The sequence below is a fragment of the Salmo salar genome, chromosome ssa11, assembly GCF_905237065.1.
Source record: "Salmo salar chromosome ssa11, Ssal_v3.1, whole genome shotgun sequence".
NCBI lineage: Eukaryota > Metazoa > Chordata > Actinopteri > Salmoniformes > Salmonidae > Salmo > Salmo salar.
The window spans coordinates 102748363-102773362 of record NC_059452.1 but is presented as its reverse complement, the minus strand read 5'-3'; the positions used below and the strand labels follow the sequence as shown (position 1 = coordinate 102773362).

Sequence of the window (25000 nt, the reverse complement as noted above, 5' to 3'; positions counted from 1 at the left end):
GTTGTGGTGGTGGTGGAGAGATCCACGGGACAACAAAGACGGTCTGCGCTGTTCTGCGTAAACTGCAGTTTCTGATCGCCATCAGGGAAGAGAAAAAAGTCCCGAGTCTACACTACACTGGCTACTGTTTACTGAAAGCCATTCTTCAGTTCTCTTGGGGGGGAAATACACGCAGCAAGACTGGAGGTGACAGAATCCTTAGTGAACCTCTTAGGTAAGCAAACTATGGAAAACTATCATTTACTGTAGGGAAATAAGCAAAAGTCAGTGGCGCGTCTATCCATCTCTCTGTTTCAGTTCAATTCAAGGGCTTTATTGACATGGGAAACATATGTTAACATTGCCAAAGCAAGTGTTTCTCTGTCTCCTTTTTCTATGTGGCTATTATTGTAAATATGTCATTCACAGCCACGTCTCTGTGGTGGAAAATCATTGTTTATTTGTTGATATGACTGATGCTGATCAGATTGATCGATACCGTGGAAAGTGTTCTACGTGTACGTATTGACCTATTTGAAACCCCTTTATGTTGTCAATTGGATACAATAACACAATCAAACATATTTTTCCAGATAAGAAATTCTGTTTATCATTGAATCTTTTCATATTTTTGCATTTGTTTGAATTGTAATCGAGGAGAACGTCTTTGTAAGCAATGGGGCTAGTTAGTGTGTGAACTGCATTACTCAGCAAAAAAAATATTTCTGTAAATTTAACACTGTGGGTGTTCAATTTCACACTTTCAACGTGTTTATTGGAGAACCACCAAAATGTGTTGAATTTACACTTTTTAAAGTGTTGCCCTTTTAACACCGATGCTTTCCAACACCTGCGGCATTAACATGTAAGACTAACTCAGTGTTAAAGTTACACTGTTATGGTGTTCACTGAGACCTTCACAGCAAATTATCCAATGTTAAATCAACACCTATAGTGTTAAATCAACACTGATAGTGTTAAATTTAACACTGGTCCAGTGTTTATACAGTTCCACACTTTTCAGTTTTAAATGAACACACTGCTTAGTGTAAAGCCTTTTTTTTTTGCATATTTCCCACAGTGCCTTGCCTTTTGAGTGAATTGTAGAGTTATCACACATGACTGTATTTGTTAGTTAGTGACAGAGACATGGTTGTTGCATTCATCAATGTACAGTCCTCTGGCCTTCACCATGTGAGATTCTAAGCTAATATATTATCATTCAAATTAAATTCTTTAGCACGTACAACACATCATTCATAAGGCCTTATTTAGAGGGCCTAGTGTTACCCTAATACAGTGGCCTGAAACTCATAGTTTACATGCAAAATAAGGCCTGCAAGTCACAGTATGCTGTCATTCCTATTGGAATCCAGCCAGAGTGGGGATATCCAACTTTTAGACCTTATTTATCACCTACATTCAGAATGACTGCCGGGTTGGGAAGACTAAGACATGAGACTACCATAAGCATCTAAACTGGAAAAAAACATTTCAGATATAACAGATTGGATTAGATTAGAATTGTATTTATATTTCAGTAGCATACATTTTATTAATCAGAGCATTCGGAAAGTATTCTGACCCTTTCAAATTCTGTTAAGTTACAGCCTTATTCTAAAATGGATTAAATTAAATGTTTTCCTCGTCAATCTACACACAATACCCCATAATGACAAAGTGAAAAACAGTTTTTTTGAAATGTTTGCAAAAAAACAGAAATACCATATTTACATAAGTATTCAGACCCTTTGCTATGAGACTCGAAATTGAGCTCAGGTGCATCCTGTTTCCATTGATCATCCTTGAAATGTTTCTACAACTTGATTGGAGTCCACCTGTGGTAAATTCAGTTGATTGGACATGATTTGGAAAGGCACACACCTGTCTATCCTGTTAGGGCTAGGGGGCAGTATTGACACGGCCGGATAAAAAACGTACCCGATTTAATCTGGTTACTACTCCTGCCCAGTAACTAGAATATGCATATAATTATTGGCTTTGGATAGAAAACACCCTAAAGTTTCTAAAACTGTTTGAATGGTGTCTGTGAGTATAACAGAACTCAAATGGCAGGCCAAAACCTGAGAAGATTCCATGCAGGAAGTGGCCTGTCTGAGAAGTTGTGTTTCATCTTGGCTCTTTTTATTGAAGACTGAGGATCTTTGCTCTAACGTGACACTTCCTACGGCTCCCATAGGCTCTCAGAGCCCGGGAAAAAGCTGAACGATATTGAGGCAGCCTCTGGCTGAAACACATTATCGCTTTTGGCAAGTGGCCGATCAGAGTACTATGGGCTTAGGCGCGTGCCCGAGTCGACCCCATGCTTTATTTTCTTTCGTCTGTTTACCTAAACGCAGATTCCCGGTCGGAATATTATCGCTTTTTTATGAGAAAAATGGCATAAAAATTGATTTTAAACAGCGGTTGACATGCTTCGAAGTACGGTAATGGAATATTTAGAATTTTTTTGTCACGAATTGCGCCATGCTCGTCACCCTTATTTACCCTTTCGGATAGTGTCTTGAACGCACGAACAAAACGCTGCTGTTTGGATATAACAATGGATTATTTTGAACCAAACCAACATTTGTTATTGAAGTAGAAGTCCTGGGAGTGCATTCTGACGAAGAACAGCAAAGGTAATAACATTTTTCTTATAGTAAATCTGACTTTGGTGAGTGCTAAACTTGCTGGGTGTCTAAATAGCTAGCCCTGTGATGCCGGGCTATCTACTGAGAATATTGCAAAATGTGCTTTCACCGAAAAGCTATTTTAAAATCGGACATATCGAGTGCATAGAGGAGTTCTGTATCTATAATTCTTAAAATAATTGTTATGCTTTTTGTGAACGTTTATTGTGAGTAATTTAGTAAATTCACCGGCAGTGTTCGGTGGGAATGCTAGTCACATGCTAGTCACATGCTAATGTAAAAAGCTGGTTTTTGATATAAATATGAACTTGATTGAACAAAACATGCATGTATTGTATAACATAATGTCCTAGGGTTGTCATCTGATGAAGTTCATCAAAGGTTAGTGCTGCATTTAGCTGTGGTTTGGGTTTATGTGACATTATATGCTAGGTTGAAAAATGGGTGTCTGATTATTTCTGGCTGGGTACTCTGCTGACATAATCTAATGTTTTGTTTTCGTTGTAAAGCCTTTTTGAAATCGGACAGTGTGGTTAGATTAACGAGAGTCTTGTCTTTAAAATGCTGTAAAATAGTCATATGTTTGAAAAATTGAAGTTTTAGCATTTTTGAGGTTTTTGAATAACGCGCCACGGGATTACACTGGCTGTTACGTAGGTGGGATGATTTGGTGCCACCTACCCTAGAGAGGCTGTATACTGTAAGGTCCCACAGTTGACAGTGCATGTCAGATCAAAAACCAAGCCATGAGGTCGAACGAATTGTCAGCAGAGCTCTGAGACAGGATTGTGTCGAAGCACAAATCTGGGGATGGGTACCAAAAAAAATTCTGCAGCATTGAAGGTCCCCAAGAAAACAGTGGCCTCCATCATTCTTAAATGGAGGAAATCACCAAGACTCTTCCTAGAGCTGGCCACCCTGCCAAACTGAGCAATCGATGGAGAAGGGCCATGGTCAGGGAGGTGACCAAGAACCTGATGGTCACTCTGACAGAGCTCCAGAGTTCGTCTGTGGTGATGGAATAACTTTCCAGAAGGACTACCGTCTCTGCAGCACTCCACCAATCAGGCCTTAATGGTAGAGTGGCCAGACGGAAGCCACTCCTCAGTAAAGGGCACATGACAGCCCGTTTTGAGTTTGCCAAAAGGCACCTAAAACAAACCAATGTTGAACTCTTTTGCCTGAATGCCAAGTGTCACATCTGGAGGAAACCAGACACTGCTCATCACCTGGCCAATACCATCCCTATGGTGAAGCATGGTGGTGGCAGCATCATGCTGTGGGGATGTTGTTCAGCAGTAGGGACTGGGACACTAGTCAGGATCTAGGGAAAGATGAATGGAGAAAAGAGATCCTTGATGAAATCTACTCCAGAGCGCTCAGGACCTCAGATTGGGGCGACGGTTTACCTTCCAACAGGACAACGACCCTAAGCACACAGCCAAGACAACACAGGAGTGGCTTCGGGACAAGTCTCTGGACCTGGACCTGACAAGACTTGGACATGATCGAACATCTCTGGGGAGACCTGAAAATAGCTGTGCAGAAACACTCCCCATCCAAACTGACAGAGCTTGAGAGGATCTGCAGAGAAGAATGGGAAAAACTCCCGAAATACAGGTGTGCCAAGCTTGTAGCATCATACCCCAGAAGACTCGAGGCTGTAATCGCTGACAAAGGTGCTTCAACAAGATACTGAGTAAAGGGTGCTAATACTTAAGTAAATGTTATATTTCTGTTTTTTGCCCCCCCTCCAAAGAAATAACTGTTTTTGCTTTGCCATTATGGAGTATTGTGTGTAGATTGAAGAGAGAAAAAAAACTATTTAATCCATCCACAGCCTAGCCTAGCCTACTATACTGTCCATCCACAGCCTAGCCTAGCCTAGCCTACTATACTGTCCATCCACAGCCTAGCCTAGCATAGCCTACTATACTGTCCATCCACAGCCTAGCCTAGCCTACTATACTGTCCATCCACAGCCTAGCCTAGCCTAGCCTACTATACTGTCCACCCACACCCTAGCCTAGCCTAGCCTACTATACTGTCCACCCACAGCCTAGCCTAGCCTACTATACTGTCCACCCACAGCCTAGCCTAGCCTAGCCTACTATACTGTCCACCCACAGCCTAGCCTAGCCTACTATACTGTCCATCCACAGCCTAGCCTAGCCTACTAGACTGTCCACCCACAGCCTAGTCTACTATACTGTCCATCCACAGCCTAGCCTACCCTACTATACTGTCCACCCACAGCCTAGCCTATTCTACTATACTGTCCATCCACAGCCTAGCCTAGCCTACTATACTGTCCATCCACAGCCTAGTCTACTATACTGTCCATCCACAGCCTAGCCTATCCTACTATACTGTCCATCCACTGCCTAGCCTAGCCTACTATACTGTCCATCCACAGCCTAGCCTAGCCTACTATACTGTCCACCCACAGCCTAGCCTAGCCTACTATACTGTCCATCCACAGCCTAGCCTAGCCTACTATACTGTCCATCCACAGCCTATTCTACTATACTGTCCATCCACAGCCTAGCCTAGCCTACTATACTGTCCACCCACAGCCTAGCCTATTCAACTATACTGTCCATCCACTGCCTAGCCTAGCCTACTATACTGTCCATCCACAGCCTAGCCTAGCCTACTATACTGTCCATCCACAGCCTAGCCTACTATACTGTCCATCCACTGCCTAGCCTAGCCTACTATACTGTTCACCCACAGCCTAGCCTAGCCTACTATACTGTCCATCCACTGCCTAGCCTAGCCTACTATACTCTCCATCCACAGCCTAGCCTAGCCTACTATACTGTCCATCCACAGCCTAGCCTAGCCTACTATACTGTCCACCCACTGCCTAGCCTACTATACTGTCCATCCACAGCCTAGCCTAGCCTACTATACTGTCCATCCACTGCCTAGCCTAGCCTACTATACTGTCCATCCACAGCCTAGCCTAGCCTACTATACTGTCCATCCACAGCCTAGCCTAGCCTACTATACTGTCCATCCACAGCCTAGTCTACTATACTGTCCATCCACTGCCTAGCCTAGCCTACTATACTGTTCACCCACAGCCTAGCCTAGCCTACTATACTGTCCATCCACTGCCTAGCCTAGCCTACTATACTGTCCATCCACAGCCTAGCCTAGCCTACTATACTGTCCATCCACAGCCTAGCCTAGCCTACTATACTGTCCATCCACAGCCTAGCCTAGTCTAGCCTACTATACTGTCCATCCACAGCCTAGCCTAGCCTACTATACTGTCCATCCACAGCCTAGCCTACTATACTGTCCATCCACAGCCTAGCCTAGCCTACTATACTGTCCATCCACAGCCTAGCCTAGCCTACTATACTGTCCATCCACAGCCTAGCCTAGCCTACTATACTGTCCATCCACAGCCTAGCCTAGCCTACTATACTGTCCATCCACAGCCTAGCCTACTATACTGTCCATCCACTGCCTAGCCTAGCCTACTATACTGTTCACCCACAGCCTAGCCTAGCCTACTATACTGTCCATCCACTGCCTAGCCTAGCCTACTATACTGTCCATCCACAGCCTAGCCTAGCCTACTATACTGTCCATCCACAGCCTAGCCTACTATACTGTCCATCCACAGCCTAGCCTAGCCTACTATACTGTCCATCCACAGCCTAGCCTAGCCTACTATACTGTCCATCCACAGCCTAGCCTAGCCTACTATACTGTCCTTCCACAGCCTAGCCTAGCCTACTATACTGTCCATCCACAGCCTAGCCTAGTCTAGCCTACTATACTGTCCATCCACAGCCTAGCCTAGCCTACTATACTGTCCATCCACAGCGTAGCCTACTATACTGTCCATCCACAGCCTAGCCTAGTCTACTATACTGTCCATCCACAGCCTAGCCTACTATACTGTCCATCCACAGCCTTACCATAGCCTACTATACTGTCCATCCACAGCCTAGCCTAGCCTACTATACTGTCCATCCACAGCCTAGCCTAGCCTACTATACTGTCCATCCACAGCCTAGCCTAGCCTACTATACTGTCCATCCACAGCCTAGCCTAGCCTACTATACTGTCCATCCACAGCCTAGCCTAGCCTACTATACTGTCCATCCACAGCCTAGCCTACTATACTGTCCATCCACAGCCTAGCCTACTATACTGCCCAGGGATTAGAAAGCATAATCTGTCATTAGGAAGTTATTTTGAGACCACGCACACTATCCCTGGTTTCACGGAGAGAGACCGGCCGACAGGACAAACTACCACGCTTGTTGGACATACATCAACTGGACAAATCTCAAATTAGAAAATTACAGCCTTAAATGTTTGTTTAGTTGATTCGTCTTGATTATCTTTTTATTTCTTTAGATAGTAGAGCCGTTCTTGTGACCTTTGGCAGCGCGATGGAGCTTGAGCATTTCGACGAGCGGGATAAGGCGAGGCGAAACAGCCGAGGGGACAGGCTGAACGGGGTGACTAGCCCAGCACACAGCGCCCACTGCAGTCTCTACCACACCCGTACCCTCAAGACCCTCAGCTCGGAGAAGAAGGCCAAGAAGGTCCGCTTCTACCGCAACGGGGACCGTTACTTTAACGGGATTGTGTACGCCATCTCCGCGGACCGGTTCCGGTCTTTTGATGCTCTGCTGGCGGACCTGACCCGTTCCCTGTCTGATAATGTGAACCTGCCCCAGGGTGTACGGATCATCTACTCAGTGGATGGAACCAAAAAGATCACCAGCACTGATCAACTGGTGGAGGGTAATATGATGCACTTATTACTGATGTTCTGAGTAGGTCTCTCTCTCTCTCTTTCTCTCTCTCCCTCTCTCTGTCTCTCTCCTCTGTCTCTCTGTCTCTCTCTCTCTCTCTCTGTCTCTCTCTCTCTCTCTCTCTGTCTCTCTGTCTCTCTCTCTCTCTCTCTCTCTCACTCTCTCTCTGTCTCTCTCTGTCTCTCTCTCCTCTGTCTCTCTGTCTCTCTCTGTTTCTCTCTCTCTCTCTGTCTCTCTCTCCTCTGTCTCTCTCTGTCTCTCTCTTGCTCTCTCTCTCTCTGTCTCTCTGTCTCTCTCTCTCTCTCTCTCTCTCTCTGTCTCTCTCTCTCTCTCTCTCTCTCTCTCTCTCTCTCTGTCTCTCTGTCTCTCTTTGTCTCTCTGACTCTCTCTCTCTCTTTCTCTCTCTCTCTGTCTCTCTCTGGCTCTCTCTCTCTCTCTCTCTCTCTCTCTCTATGTCTCTCTGTCTCTCTGTCTCTGTCTCTTTGTCTCTCTGACTCTCTCTCTCTCTTTCTCTTTCTCTCTCTCTCTCTCTCTCTCTCTCTCTCTCTCTCTCTCTCTCTCTCGCTCTCTCTCTCTGTCTCTCTCTCTCTCTCTCTGTTTCTCTCACTCTCTCTCTCTCTCTCTCTCTCTCTCTCATAATCCAATGCTCTTAAATGCATGGAGGATTTGACTCCATATCGCTCCCCCTCTCTCCCCTCCCCAGGCGAGAGCTACGTGTGTGGCTCCATCGAGGTCTTCAAGAAGCTCGACTACACCAAGAACGTCAACCCCAACTGGTCTGTGAACGTCAAAGCTTCGTCTGCGGCGGCCGCCCGTGGGCCTCCATCCCTGGGCTGCTCCAAGGCCGGACCTCCAGACACCCGGGACCAAGCGGTGAAGGATTTCATCCGTCCCAAGCTGGTGACGGTGGTGCGGAGCGGGGTGAAGCCCAGGAAGGCTGTACGAATCCTTCTCAATAAGAAGACGGCCCATTCATACGAACAGGTCCTGACCGACATCACGGAGGCCATCAAACTGGACTCTGGAGTGGTGAAGAGGATCTATACACTGGAGGGGAAACAGGTGAGAGATGAGAGAGAGAGATTGGGGGGGGGGGGTTGGAGATGGTTTGCTGAACTATGGGGGTTGGCGTGTCTGCTTTTGGGCAGGTGTGTGTGTGTGTGTGTGTTTGTGTGTGTGCGTGTGTGTTTAAGGCAGGTGAGAGAGGATAGTTTAGGCTGTGGTGGAAAGTATATGCTTGGAGCGCGTCCTCTTGTCCAATGGGAGAGAGCTAGTTGATGTACAATATCTTGTTTGGTAGTTTTGTTGCTATAGAAGGGAACCAATATAATTTTGTCCTCTCCCCTGACTCATTGTGTTGTTGCTATAGAAGGGAACCAGTACAATGTCCTCTCCCCTGACTCAGAGTGTTCCTGCTCAGTCTGGCATGGATTAATGGTTGGCATGATTTCGTGGAGATTGTTTCTAAGGATGGAAAGTATTTTGGGCTTTAATGTTGTTGTTCGAGAAGAAGATGCTGTGGTATCTCTCAGAGAGAGAGAGAGGAAGATGCTGTGGTATCTCTCAGAGAGAGGAGGAAGATGCTGTGGTATCTCTCAGAGAGAGGAGGAAGATGCTGTGGTATCTCTCAGAGAGAGGAGGAAGATGCTGTGGTATCTCTCAGAGAGAGGAGGAAAATGCTGTGGTATCTCTCAGAGAGAGGAGGAAGATGCTGTGGTATCTCTCACAGAGAGGAGGAAGATGCTGTGGTATCTCTCAGAGAGAGAGAGGAGGAAGATGCTGTGGTATCTCTCAGAGAGAGAGAGAGGAGGAAGATGCTGTGGTATCTCTCAGAGAGAGAGAGGAGGAAGATGCTGTGGTATCTCTCAGAGAGAGGAGGAAGATGCTGTGGTATCTCTCAGAGAGAGGAGGAAGATGCTGTGGTATCTCTCAGAGAGAGAGAGAGGAGGAATATGCTGTGGTATCTCTCAGAGAGAGAGAGAGGAGGAAGATGCTGTGGTATCTCTCAGAGAGAGGAGGAGGAAGATGCTGTGGTATCTCTCAGAGAGAGGAGGAGGAAGATGCTGTGGTATCTCTCAGAGAGAGGAGGAAGATGCTGTGGTATCTCTCAGAGAGAGGAGGAAGATGCTGTGGTATCTCTCAGAGAGAGGAGGAAGATGCTGTGGTATCTCTCAGAGAGAGGAGGAAGATGCTGTGGTATCTCTCAAAGAGGAGGAGGAAGATGCTGTGGTATCTCTCAGAGAGAGGAGGAGGAAGATGCTGTGGTATCTCTCAGAGAGAGGAGGAGGATGCTGTGGTATCTCTCAGAGAGAGGAGGAAGATGCTGTGGTATCTCTCAGAGAGAGGAGGAGGAAGATGCTGTGGTATCTCTCAGAGAGAGGAGGAGGATGCTGTGGTATCTCTCAGAGAGAGGAGGAAGATGCTGTGGTATCTCTCAGAGAGAGAGAGAGGAGGAAGATGCTGTAGTATCTGTCAGAGAGAGAGAGAGAGGAGGAAGATGCTGGCAAAAAGAGAGAATACAATGATAGCTTTGTTGTGCTATGTCTCTGTGTCCTTTCTAGACAATCAGACACACTGGTAAACCAGGTAAACATACCTGATAGAGAGAAATACATGGAGAGAGAGAATTCCAAAACAAACTCCCATATCTATTGGGTGAAAGACCACAGTGTGCCATCACAGCAGCAACATTTGTTACCTGTTGCCACAAGAAAAGGGCAACCAATGAACACCATTGAAAATACAACCCATATTTATGTTTATTTATTTTCCCTTTTGTACTTGAACTATTTGCACATAGTTACAACACTGTACATAGCCATAATATGACATTTGAAATGTGTCTATTCCTTTAAAACTTGTGAGTGTGATGTTTACTGTTATTTATTGATGGATCATTTCCCTTTTGTTTATTATCTATTTCTCTTGCTTTAGCAATGTAAACATATGTTTCCCATGCCAATAAAGCCATTTGAATTGAATTAAGAGAGAGAGAGGTAAAGAGAGAGAAAGAAGTAGATAGAGGTAGAGAGAGAGGGGTAGACTGAGAGAGGTAGATAGAGAGAGAGGTACAGAGAGGTAAAATGAGATAGGTAACTAGATCCGCAGTAACTATATCTGTATTAACTATATCTGTAGTAAATATATCTGTAGTAACTATATCTGTAGTAACTATATATGCAGTAACTATATCTGTAGTAACTATATCTGTAGTAACTATATCTGTATTAACTATATCTGTAGTAACCTTATCTGTGTTAACTATATCTGCAGTAACTATATCTGCAGTAACTATATCTACAGTAACTATATCTACAGTAACTATATCTTCAGTAACTATATCTTCAGTAACTATATCTACAGTAACTATATCTACAGTAACTATATCTTCAGTAACTATATCTGCAGTAACTATATCTACAGTAACTATATCTACAGTAACTATATCTACAGTAACTATATCTTCAGTAACTATATCTACAGTAACTACATCTTCAGTAACTATATCTTCAGTAACTATATCTACAGTAACTATATCTGCAGTAACTATATCTGCAGTAACTATATCTTCAGTAACTATATCTACAGAAACTATATCTTCAGTAACTATATCTACAGTAACTATATCTACAGTAACTATATCTTCAGTAACTATATCTTCAGTAACTATATCTACAGTAACTATATCTACAGTAACTATATCTGCAGTAACTATATCTTCAGTAACTATATCTACAGTAGCTATATCTACAGTAACTATATCTACAGTAACTATATCTGCAGTAGCTATATCTGCAGTAGCTATATCTACAGTAACTATATGTAACTATATCTGCAGTAACTATATCTGCAGTAGCTATATCTGCAGTAGCTATATCTGTCGTAGCTATATCTGCAGTAGCTATATCTACAGTAACTATATGTAACTATATCTGCAGTAACTATATCTGCAGTAACTATATCTGCAGTAGCTATATCTGCAGTAGCTATATCTGCAGTAGCTATATCTGTAGTAACTATATCTGCAGTAGCTATATCTGCAGTTACTATATCTGCAGTTACTATATCTGCAGTAGCTATTTCTGCAGTAGCTATATCTGCAGTAGCTATATATGCAGTAACTATATCTGCAGTAGCTACATCTGCAGTAGCTACAGTATATCTGCAGTAGCTATATCTGCAGTAACTATATCTGCAGTAGCTACATCTGCAGTAGATACAGTATATCTGCAGTAGCTATATCTGCAGTAGCTACAGTATATCTGCAGTAGCTATATCTGCAGTAGCTACAGTATATCTGCAGTAGCTATATCTGCGGTAACTATATCTGCAGTAGCTATATCTGCAGTAGCTATATCTGTAGTAGCTATATCTGCAGTAACTATATCTGCAGTAGCTATATCTGTAGTAGCTACAGTATATCTGCAGTAACTATATCTGCAGTAACTATATCTGCAGTAGCTACAGTATATCTGCAGTAGCTACAGTATATCTGCAGTAGCTACAGTATATCTGCAGTAACTATATCTGCAGTAGCTATATCTGTAGTAGCTATATCTGTAGTAGCTACAGTATATCTGCAGTAACTATATCTGCAGTAGCTACAGTATATCTGCAGTAGCTATATCTGCAGTAGCTATATCTGCAGTTACTATATCTGCAGTAGCTATTTCTGCAGTAACTATATCTGCAGTAGCTATATCTTCAGTAGCTATATCTGCAGTAGCTATATCTGCAGTAACTATATCTGCAGTAGCTACATCTGCAGTAGCTACAGTATATCTGCAGTAGCTATATCTGCAGTAACTATATCTGCAGTAGCTACATCTGCAGTAGATACAGTATATCTGCAGTAGCTATATCTGCAGTAGCTACAGTATATCTGCAGTAGCTATATCTGCAGTAGCTACAGTATATCTGCAGTAGCTATATCTGCGGTAACTATATCTGCAGTAGCTATATCTGCAGTAGCTATATCTGCAGTAGCTATATCTGTAGTAACTATATCTGCAGTAGCTATATCTGCAGTAGCTATATCTGCAGTAGCTATATCTGTAGTAGGTATATCTGCAGTAACTATATCTGCAGTAGCTATATCTGTAGTAGCTACAGTATATCTGCAGTAACTATATCTGCAGTAATTATATCTGCAGTAGCTACAGTATATCTGCAGTAGCTACAGTATATCTGCAGTAACTATATCTGCAGTAACTATATCTGCAGTAGCTATATCTGCGGTAACTATATCTGAAGTAACTATATCTGCAGTAGCTATATCTGTAGTAGCTATATCTGTAGTAGCTACAGTATATCTGCAGTAACTATATCTGCAGTAGCTAGAGTATATCTGCAGTAGCTATATCTGCAGTAGCTATATCTGCAGTAGCTATATCTGTAGTAGCTATATCTACAGTAGCTATATCTGCAGTAACTATATCTGCAGTAGCTATATCTGCAGTAGCTACAGTATATCTGCAGTAGCTACAGTATATCTGCAGTAACTATATCTGCAGTAACTATATCTGCAGTAGCTATAACTGCAGTAACTATATCTGCAGTAGCTATAACTGCAGTAACTATATCTGCAGTAGCTATATCTGCAGTAACTATATCTGCAGTAACTATATCTGCAATAACTATATCTGCAGTAACCATATCTGTAGTAACTATATCTGCAGTAACTGTATCTGCAGTAACTATGTCTCAATATCCACAGTTAAATGAGTCCGACATCGACATAACCTGAAAGGCTACTCAGCAAGGAAGTAGCCACTGCTCTAAAACCGCCATAAAGAAGCCAGACTACAGGTTGCAACTGCACATGGGGACAAAGATTGTACTTTTTGAAGAAATTTCCTCTGGTCTGATGAAACAAAAATAGAACTGTTTGGCCATAATGACCATCATTATTTTTGGAGGAAAAAGGGGGAGGCTTGCAAGCCGAAGAACACCAACCCAACCGTGAAGAACGGGGGTGGCAGCATCATGTTGTGGGGGTGCTTTGCTGCAGGAGGGACTGGTGCACTTTACAAAATAGATGGCATCGTGAGGTAGGAAAATTATGTGGATATAATGAAGCAACATCTCAAGACATCAGTCAGGAAGTTAAAGCTTGGTCGTAAATGGGTCTTCCAAATGGACAATGACCCAAAGCATATTTCCAAAGTTGTGGCAAAATGGCTTAAGGACAACAAAGTCAAGGTATTGGAGTGGCCATCACAAAGCCCTGACCTCAATCCTATAGAACATTTGTGGGCAGAACTGAAAAAGTGTGTGTGAGCAAGGAGGCCTACAAACCTGACTCAGTTACACCAGCTCTGTCAGGAGGAATGGGCCAAACTTCACCCAACTTATTGTGGGAAGCTTGTGGAAGTCTACCCGAAACGTTTGACCCAAGTTACACAATTTAAAGGCACTGCTACCAAATACTAACTGAGTGTATGTAAACTTCTGACCACTGGGAATGCGATGAAAGAGATAAAAGCTGAAATAAATAATTCTCTCTACTATTATTCTGACATTTCACATTCTTAAAATGAAGTGGTGATCCTAACTGACCTAAGACAGGGAATTTTTACTAGGATTAAATGTCAGGAATTGTGAAAAACTGAGTTTAAATGTATTTGGCTAAGGTGTATGTAAACTTCTGACTTCAACTGTATATCTGCAGTAGCTTTTTCTGCAGTAACTATATCTGCAGTAGCTATATCTGTAGTAACTATATTTGCAGTAACTATATTTGCAGTAGATATATCTGTAGTAACTACAGCATATCTGGAGTAACTATATCTGTAGTAACTATATTTGCAGTAGCTATGTCTGCAGTAACTATATCTGCAGTAACTATATCTGCAGTAGCTATATCTGCAGTAACTATATCTGCAGTAACTATATTTGCAGTAGCTATGTCTGCAGTAACTATATCTGTAGTAGCTATATCTGCAGTAACTATATCTGCAGTAACTATATCTGCAGTAACTATATCTGTAGTAGCTATGTCCGCAGTAGCTATATCTGTAGTAGCTATATCTGCTGTAGCTATATCTGCAGTAGCTATGTCTGCAGTAACTATATCTGCAGTAACTATATCTGCAGTAGCTATATCTGTTGTAACTATATCTGTAGTAACTATATCTGCCTGCAGCACTTCACTGAAGAGAGTAAAATAACTCACTGTGTGAACATCATTGATATTCCACCCCTCTCTCTCGCTCTCTCTTTCTCTCTCTCTCTCTCCCTATCTACCTATCTCTCTCTCTCACACACACACACACACACACACACACACACACACACACACACACACACACACACACACACACACACACACACACACACACACACACACACACACACACACACACACACAGCGTCTTGTCTCCTGACAGGTAAACAGTGGAGACTATCATCTGTTTGAGAGGCTTCAATAGAGGTAAAAAGAAGGTTCTGGAAGGACAGAATGGAGATAGCTCTTAATGGCCCTGACCATACTGTCTGTTTCACAAGCCATTGTGGTTGAGCCAGATCAGATACTCTCCCTGATCTCCTCTCTCTTTCTGCCAGCAAGGAGTGTGTGTACTACTGTGATGTTTGTGGCTGTGCGTGTATGTGCGTGCGTGAGCATTGGTGTGTGTGTGTGTGTGTGTGTGTGTGTGTGTGTGTGTGTGTGTGTGTGTGTGTGTGTGTGTGTGTGTGTGTGTGTGTGTGTGTGTGTGTGTGTGTGTGTGTGTGTGTGTGTGATGGGCTGGTGTGTGTGATGGGGTTGTGACAGGGTTGGGTGGCTCCCAGCTGTGTGACACTGTGTCACCTTTCCATCTCTCACACCATGCTCTTTATCTGCCTCTCCTCAGCTCTCTTTCTCCCCTTCATTACTGCCTTCACAAAGTATTCATACCCCTTTCTCTTCTCCATTACTGCCTTCACAATGTGTTCATACCCCTTTCTCTTCTCCATTACTGCCTTCACAAATTATTCATACCCCTTGTTCCCCTCCATTACTGCCTTCACAAAGTATTCATACCCCTTTCTCTTCTCCATTACTGCCTTCACAAAGTATTCATACCCCTTTCTCTTCTCCATTACTGCCTTCACAAATTATTTCCCCTCCATTACTGCCTTCACAAATTATTCATACCTCTTTCTCTTCTCCATTACTGCCTTCACAAATTATTTCCCCTCCATTACTGCCTTCACAAATTATTCATACCCCTTTCTCTTATCCATTACTGCCTTCACAAATTATTCATACGCCTTTCTCTTCTCCATTAATGCCTTCACAAAGTATTCATGCCCCTTTCTCTTCTCCATTACTGCCTTCACAAAGTATTCATACCCCTTTCTCTTCTCCATTACTGCCTTCACAAAGTATTCATGCCCCTTTCTCTTCTCCATTACTGCCTTCACAAATTATTCATACCCCTTTCTCTTCTCCATTACTGCCTTCACAAAGTATTCATGCCCCTTTCTCTTCTCCATTACTGCCTTCACAAATTATTCATACCTCTTTCTCTTCTCCATTACTGCCTTCACAAATTATTTCCCCTCCATTACTGCCTTCACAAATTATTCATACCACTTTCTCTTCTCCATTACAGTCTTCACAAATTATTCATACCCCTTGTTCCCCTCCATTACTGCCTTCACAAATTATTCATACCCCTTTCTCTTCTCCATTACTGCCTTCACAAAGGATTCATACCCCTTTCTCTTCTCCATTACTGCCTTCACGAAGTATTCTGTCGTGGACGAATCAGAATTAGTTGGGTAACATAGATAATTAAGATGTTTTATTAGTATAATATGCTTATTTGAGGTACTTGTCATTAGAAAGTGTCCATTGGACTCTGGTGTCTTTTCAGTTGCATGTCTACCTTAGCTGGGGCTCAGACACTTGGGGCCCAAAGAGGGGAGAGGTCAGACTTGTCATCATGGGAATGTGTCTTTACCTATTTCTTAAACCATGTGAAGGGATGGCGTGATTAATGGGGAACCAATGACTTGTCTCCACAATGTCTGTGAGCAAGTCACTCCCTCCTTTTCTTTATTGTGGGGAGGATTATGGCAGTAAATGGACCCTTGTATGTCCTCTCTTAGATCTCACACTTATCCTGTGATAATATATGGCCTAGAGGCTCACTCCCCCCAGTGAGCCTGTCCAGGAGTGGGGTCAAGAGGGGGTTTGCTTGAGATGGGAGTATCTAGAGTTGACAATTGATATATGCCATTGGATGAAATAGTTCTGTTCAATACCGTACCAGGGAGGGACAGTTCTAAGGAGACCAGATACTGGGCTATACCATTAATCCTGTTGACATAGCAGTTACTGTCTGATGTGTTTTATTGATATCTGTCATACAAAACTTAACCTTTGTGAACTGTTACTAAGTATCTGTGGTTTGTCAATGTACGTTGAAGGGGGTATCGTTGCTATAAAAGATCCCTGTAGCCATTCTGTAATCACCTCATTAAATGATTCATTCGAGAGAGTGCATTATTGGGGGTCAAGAACTTTTGCAAAAGTATCTTAATTAAGTATTACAGATGTAGTTTAACTCGGACTGGTGTGTTTGTAACTCCTCATTTGGTAATGCGGAAATTAGCCACCACAATTCATACCCTTTGTTCCCCTCCATTACTGCCTTCACAAATTGTTCCCCTCCATTACTGCCTTCACAAATTATTCATACCCCTTTCTCTTCTCCATTAATGCCTTCACAAATTATTCATACCCCTTTCTCTTCTCCATTACTGCCTTCACAAATTATTCATACCCCTTTCTCTTCTCCATTAATGCCTTCACAAATTATTCATACCCCTTTCTCTTCTCCATTAATGCCTTCACAAAGTATTCATACCCCTTTCTCTTCTCCATTAATGCCTTCACAAAGTATTCATACCCCTTTCTCTTCTCCATTACTGCCTTCACAAATGATTCATACCCCTTTCTCTTCTCCATTACTGCCTTCACAAAGTATTCATACCCCTCAACTTATTCCCCATTTTGTTGTGTTACAACCTGAATTCAAAATGGATTAAATCGATTTTTTGGATCACCCATCTACACACAATACCCCATAATGACAAAGTGAAAACATGCTTTAGAAGTTTTTGTATATTTATTGAAATTGAAATACAGAAAGATCTCATTTACATAATTATTCACACCCCTGAGTCAATACTTTGTAGAAGTGCTTTTGGTAGTGATTACAGATGTGAGTCTTTCTGGTTACGTCTGTAAGACCTTTCCACACATTGATTATGCAATATTTGCCCATTCATTTTTTTAAATGATTCTTCAAGCTCTGTCTAATTGGTTGTTGATCATTACTAAACAACCATTTTCAGGTATTGCCATAGATTTTCAAGTAGATTTAAGTCAAAACTGTAACTTGGCCACTCAGGAACATTCACTGTCTTCTTGGTAAGCAACTCCAGTGTAGATTTGGCCTTGTGTTTTAGGTTATTGTTTTGCTGAAATGTGAATTCATCGCCCAGTGCCTGGTGAATAACAGACTGAACCAGGTTTTCCTGAACCTGGATTTTGCCTGTGCTTATCTCCATTCTTTTAATTTTTTATCCTGAAAATCTCCCCAGTCCTTAACGATTACAAGCATACCCATAACATGATGCAGCCACTCCTATGCTTGAAAATATGAAGAGTGGTACTCAGTAATGTGCTGTATTGAATTTGCCCCAAACATAACACTTTGTATTCAGGAAAAAAAGTGAATTGCTTTGCCACATTTTTTGCAGTTTTACTTTGGTGCCTTGTTGCAAACAGAATGCATGTTTTGGAATATTTTTATTCTGTACAGTCTTCCTTATTTATTCTATACTTTCTGAAGGCACTGTACATCTTTTTCAAATGTTGATATTTGGTTGCATTGTCAACCAAACACAATTCAATATCCAGCTTTTTTTACAAACGAATAATTCATGTCTCCATCTCAACCAAAAATCTAAGTTAAAGAATATAACTACATCTAATCTAACTTGAAATGTACTTTAAATAAAGTTTGATTTGATTCAGTTCTATTGTTAAACTTAGATTATTTTTGATTAGGATGGAGAAGTGAATGAAACATATTCACGATTAACTTGAAGATTACATTTGAAATCAATAACTTTTCATGTTCAAAATTATGCACTCTCCTCAAACAATAGCATGGTATTCTTTCACTGTAATAGCTACTGTAAATTGGACAGTGCAGTTAGACTAACAAGAATTTAAGCTTTCTGCCAATATCAGATATGTCTATGTTATGGGAAATTTTCTTGTGACTTACAACCTCATGCTAATCGCATTAGCCTACGTTAGCTCAAGCGTCTCATGGAAGGGACACCGATCCCCAAAAAGTTTTAAAGAGATCTCTCAATAATCATTCTCACGATAGCACATTGGTAGTAGTCAGTGACAAATATCAAAACTAAGCTAGCTAGGCTTGGTTAAAACCCTTAAAACCCTGGATGGAAGACCAAATGGATAGCTGTAGATAGATCAACTCTCCAGTAGAAGGTGCTGTAGATACATCAACTCTCCAGTAGGAGGTGCTGTAGGTAGATCAACTCTCCAGTAGGAGGTGCTGTAATGTAGATAGATCAACTCCCCAGTAGGAGGTGCTGTAGATAGATCAACTCTCCAGTAGGAGGTGCTGTAATAGATCAACTCTCCAGTAGGAGGTGCTGTAATGTAGATAGATCAACTCTCCAGTAGGAGGTGCTGTAGATAGATCAACTCTCCAGTAGGAGGTGCTGTAGATAGATCAACTCTCCAGTAGGAGGTGCTGTAATAGATCAACTCTCCAGTAGGAGGTGCTGTAATGTAGATAGATCAACTCTCCAGTAGGAGGTGCTGTAGATAGATCAACTCTCCAGTAGGAGGTGCTGTAGATAGATCAACTCTCCAGTAGGAGGTGCTGTAATGTAGATAGATCAACTCTCCAGTAGGAGGTGCTGTAATAGATCAACTCTCCAGTAGGAGGTGCTGTAGATAGATCAACTCTCCAGTAGGAGGTGCTGTAATGTAGATAGATCAACTCTCCAGTAGGAGGTGCTGTAGATAGATCAACTCTCCAGTAGGAGGTGCTATAATGTAGATAGATCAACTCTCCAGTAGGAGGTGCTGTAATGTAGATAGATCAACTCTCCAGTAGGAGGTGCTGTAATGTAGATAGATCAACTCTCCAGTAGGAGGTGCTGTAATGTTGATAGATCAACTCTCCAGTAGGAGGTGCTGTAGATAGATCAACTCTCCAGTAGGAGGTGCTGTAATGTAGATAGATCAACTCTCCAGTAGGAGGTGCTGTAATGTAGATAGATCAACTCTCCAGTAGGAGGTGCTGTAGATAGATCAACTCTCCAGTAGGAGGTGCTGTAATGTAGATAGATCAACTCCCCAGTAGGAGGTGCTGTAGATAGATCAACTCTCCAGTAGGAGGTGCTGTAGATAGATCAACTCTCCAGTAGGAGGTGCTGTAGATAGATCAACTCTCCAGTAGGAGGTGCTGTAATAGATCAACTCCCCAGTAGGAGGTGCTGTAATAGATCAACTCTCAAATTACATTGAAACAACGTCGATTCAACCAGTTTGTGCCCAGTGGACTGGCACCCTATTCCCCATATAGTGCACTACTTTTGACCCGAGCCTTATGGGCCCTGGTAGGGAATAGGGAACAGGGTGCCATTTCAGACACAGTGTATGGATGCTGTTCTCTCCCAGTTCACCCTCAGTTACAGTCACAGGAGGTAAGACTATTATGGGTTATATATAGACCAGCCGCCATTGATTGGGCCCGTAGGCATGGTAACAGGCTGCCAGATGGGCTGGGATGGGTCGGGCTCGGAACCAGCTCAGTCAGTGCACTAAGAGCGTGTGTGTGTGTGTGTGTGGGTTTGTGTGTGTGTGTTAATGTGTGTGTGTGTGTTTATGTGTGTGTGCTGTGTGTGATGTCTCTGTTATGCAATTATGAATTGAGTCAACAAGAGGGAAAAGGGGGGATGAGCTAGAAAGAGAGGAGAGATGGAGAGAAAATGAAGGCAGTGGTTGCGTCAGGTGTGGTAGAGAAGGAGGGACAGGTAGAGATGAAGGGTGTCAGGGGAAAATTATGGCAGAGGGTCCCCCCCCTCGCCCGAGCACGCCATCTTCATGTTTAAGTGGCTGTATCGCATTAGTGAAAACCAAGACTGTTCTCAGGGCAGAACTGCTAGTTTTAACTGGCAGAAATACCTTTTCGTAGTAGGTTAGGAGAACTTAAGCAGCAGGCAAGGAGAATTAAAGTGGCAGGTTAGGAGAATAAGGGTAAGGTTAGGAAAAGGGTTAGGGTTAGCTAAAATGCTACAATTGTCCGCGACTCGAACACTACAACTAGGTCTACCCTGAGAACAGTGTTGGTTTCTACTAATCCTAGCCAGCTAGCTACCGGTGTCTTAGCCAGCTAGTTGTCAGTGTCTTAGCCAGCTAGCTACCGGTGTCTTAGCCAGGTAGCTATCGGTGTTCTAGCCAGCTAGATACCGGTGTCCTAGCCAGCTAGCTACCAGTGTCTTAGCCAGCTAGCTACCAGTGTCTTAGCCAGGTAGCTACCGGTGTCTTAGCCAGGTAGCTACCGGTGTCTTAGCCAGCTAGCTACCAGTGTCTTAGCCAGGTAGCTACAGTGTCTTAGCCAGCTAGCTACCGGTGTTCTAGCCAGCTAGCTACCGGTGTCCTAGCCAGCTAGCTACCGGTGTCTTAGCCAGGTAGCTACCGGTGTTCTAGCCAGCTAGATACCGGTGTCCTAGCCAGCTAGCTACCGGTGTCTTAGCCAGGTAGCTACCGGTGTTCCAGCCAGCTAAATACCGGTGTCCTAGCCAGCTAGCTACCAGTGTCTTAGCCAGCTAGCTACCGGTGTCTTAGCCAGGTAGCTACCGGTGTCTTAGCCAGGTAGCTATCGGTGTCTTAGCCAGCTAGCTATCGGTGTTCTAGCCAGCTAGCTACCAGTGTCTTAGCCAGGTAGCTACCGGTGTCTTAGCCAGCTAGCTACCGGTGTCTTAGCCAGCTAGCTACCGGTGTCTTAGCCAGCTAGCTACCGGTGTTCTAGCCAGCTAGCTACCGGTGTTCTAGCCAGCTAGCTACCGGTGTCTTAGCCAGGTAGCTACCGGTGTCTTAGCCAGGTAGCTACCGGTGTCTTAGCCAGCTAGCTATCGGTGTTCTAGCCAGCTAGCTACCGGTGTCTTAGCCAGCTAGCTACCGGTGTCTTAGCCAGGTAGCTACCGGTGTTCTAGCCAGCTAGATACCGGTGTCCTAGCCAGCTAGCTACCGGTGTCTTAGCCAGGTAGCTACCGGTGTCTTAGCCAGGTAGCTACCGGTGTTCTAGCCAGCTAGCTACCGGTGTCTTAGCCAGGTAGCTACCGGTGTCTTAGCCAGGTAGCTACCGGTGTTTTAGCCAGCTAGATACACAATTACACCCTTCTCCGATAGGTGGGTAAATTGTTCCGCAAAATCAAAAACAATTCTGCAACATTTATGTGTGTTTACCCTGCGCTACACCAGTGGGTGGTGGTAACCCTATAACCCAGAGAACTAGAGCCTGGTATGTGTCACTGTGGTAGTGAAGAGGTGAAAGGTTGCAGTTTGTAAACTCAAGGTAATCCCATGGTAAATTCACAATCCCCCTATAAATGAGGCTAATCCAGACTCAATTTGTCAGTAACGAGAGTGTGAGAGGGAGAGGGAAGGAGAGAGAGAGAGGGAGAGAGGGAAGGAGAGAGAGAGAGAGAGAGAGAGAGAGAAAGAGAGAGAGGGAAGGAGAGAAAGAGAGAGGGAAAGAGAGAGAGCGGGAGAGAGGGAAGGAGAGAGAGGGGGAGAGAGGGAGAGGGAAGGAGAGAGAGAGGGAGAGGGGGAATGAGAGGGAGAGGGAAGGAAAGAGAGAGAGAGGGAGAGAGAGAGGGAAGGAGAGAGGTAGAGGGAGAGGTAGAGGGAAGGAGAGCGAGAGGGAGAGAAATAGAGAAGGAGAGGAAAGAGGGAGAGGGGGAATGAGAGGGAGAGGGAAAGGGAAAGGGAAAGAGAGAGAGAGGTAGATGGAGAGAGAGAGAGGTAGAGGGAGAGAGGCAGAGAGGCAGAGGGTGAGAGAAAGAGAGAGAGAGAGAAAAAGGGAAGAGAGAGAGAGAGAAGGAGAAGGAAAGTGTGCATGATAACCTAACCCTGGGCATTATTTCCAAAACATCAGTTAATTTCCAGCTAAATACTCTCTGGAAGTTTCATATGAACTAGAGCACTATGCATGCTTCCCAAATGGCATACTATTCCCTATATAGCGCACTGCTTTTCACCAGAGCCCTCTATAAGATGTGTTATTAAGCTTAGTGTGTGTTTGTCATAGAGGACTGATGCTAGTCTGTTAGAAGTAGGTTTCTGGGCCAGCTAGGAGAGATGATGATGCTGCTGATGATTCTCTGTAGACCCTGACAGACCTACAGCATAGCACCACTTCTCTATGTCGCAGTAAAGAGAAACGTCGGAGTAACTTTAGACTCCTCATAATGAGGCTAGAGACACTGGGCCACGGCCTATATGTTCACCATCTACACATGACATCATATCTCAATCCCTCATTCTCATATTCTACATATGACATCATATCTCAATCCCTCATTCTCATGTTCTACATATGACATCATATCTCAATCCCTCATTCTCATATTCTACATCATATCTCAATCCCTCATAATCATGTTCTACATATGACATCATATCTCAATCCCTCATTCTCATATTCTACATATGACATCATATCTCAATCCCTCATTCTCATATTCTACATATGACATCATATCTCAATCTCTCATTCTCATGTTCTACATATGACATCATATCTCAATCCCTCATTCTCATGTTCTACATATGACATCATATCTGAATCCCTCATTCTCATGTTCTACATATGACATCATATCTCATTCTTTCATTCTCATGTTCTACATATGACATCATATCTCAATCCCTCATTCTCATGTTCTACATATGACATCATATCTCAATCCCTCATTCTCATGTTCTACATATGACATCATATCTCAATCCCTCATTCTCATGTTCTACATCATATCTCAATCCCTCATAATCATGTTCTACATATGACATCATATCTCAATCCCTCATTCTCATATTCTACATATGACATCATATCTCAATCCCTCATTCTCATGTTCTACATATGACATCATATCTCATTCTTTCATTCTCATGTTCTACATATGACATCATATCTCAATCCCTCATTCTCATGTTCTCTTTGTCGACTCACTGATCACCCTCAGTACAGAACAATTCAGTTCAGTTCTGTTCAGTTTTCTTCCAGTTCTGTCCCATTCTGTTCTGCTCTGTTCGGCCCTGTTCTGTTCGGCTTGGCTCTGTTCTGCCCTTGTTCTGTTCTGCTCTTTTCAGTTCTGCTCGGGTTCTGCTCTGTTCAGTTAAGTTCTGTTCAGTTCTGCTCTGTTCAGTTCAGTTCTGTTTGGTTTTGCTCTGTTCAGTTCAGTTTTGTTCAGTTCTGCTCATATCTGCTCTGTTCTGTTCTGCTCTGTTCTGTTCAGTTCTGCTCAGTTCTGCTCTGTTCAGTTCTGCTCTGTTCAGTTTTGTTCAGTTCTGCTCTGTTCAGTTCAGTTTTGTTCTGTTCAGTTCTGCTCTGCTCTGTTCAGTTCTGTTCAGTTCTGCTCTCTTTTGTTCAGTTTTGTTCTGCTCTGTTCAGTTCAGTTTTGTTCTGCTCTGTTCAGTTCTGCTCTGCTCTGTTCAGTTCTGTTCAGTTCTGCTCTCTTTTGTTCAGTTCAGTTCTGTTTTGTTTTGTTCAGTTCTGTTCAGTTCAGTTCTGTTTTGTTCAGTTCTGTTTTGTTCAGTTCTCTTCTGTTCAGTTATGTTCTGTTTTGTTCAGTTCTGTTCTGCTCTGTTCTGTTCAGTTCTGCTCAGTTCTCTTCTGTTCAGTTCTGTTCTGTTTTGTTCAGTTCAGTTCTGTTCCGTTTTTTGGGCCATTTACTGGAGATTTACAACGCAAATGAGTTCAGTTATATCCTCTTCAGTGTAGTTCAGTTCTGGTCGGTTCAATTTAGTTCAGCCCTTCCACATCGATTCTATGCCTTTCACTACACTAGAGAGAGAGACCTGTTTGAAATATGTAATGTGATCTTTATGTCTGTTGGTGTTTGAGCACTGTGGGGCTGTGGGTCTGTGTGGGTCTGTGTGGGTCTGTGTGGGTCTGTGGGTCTGTGTGGGGCTGTGGGTCTGTGTGGGTCTGTGTGGGTCTGTGTGTCTGTGTGGGGCTGTGGGTCTGTGTGGGTCTGTGGGTCTGTGTGGGTCTGTGTGTCTGTGTGGGGCTGTGGGTCTGTGTGGGTCTGTGTGGGTCTGTGTGTCTGTGTGGGGCTGTGGGGCTGTGTGGGGCTGTGGGGCTGTGTGGGGCTGTGGGTCTGTGGGTCTATGTGGGTCTATGTGGGTCTGTGTGGGTCTGTGGGTCTGTGTGGGTCTGTGTGGGTCTGTGGGTCTGTGTGGGTCTGTGTGGGGCTGTGGGGCTGTGTGGGGCTGTGTGGGGCTGTGGGGCTGTGTGGGGCTGTGTGTCTGTG

At 43.4% G+C, this 25000-nt stretch overlaps 1 protein-coding gene across 2 annotated transcripts in view; it reads left to right on the top strand.

Annotated features, from left to right (window-relative positions):
* Positions 1 to 25000, top strand: part of dclk1a (doublecortin-like kinase 1a) — a 182713-nt gene that overhangs the window by 94 nt on the left and 157619 nt on the right. For both annotated transcript variants that reach the window (XM_045690206.1, XM_045690208.1), the window contains exons 1-3: positions 1 to 214; positions 7017 to 7409; positions 8124 to 8482. The exon at positions 1 to 214 is cut by the window's left edge. In XM_045690206.1, coding sequence (XP_045546162.1) covers positions 7052 to 7409; positions 8124 to 8482 — 717 coding nt within the window. In that variant the 5' untranslated portion in view covers positions 1 to 214; positions 7017 to 7051. The remainder of the gene's footprint in view (positions 215 to 7016; positions 7410 to 8123; positions 8483 to 25000) is intronic.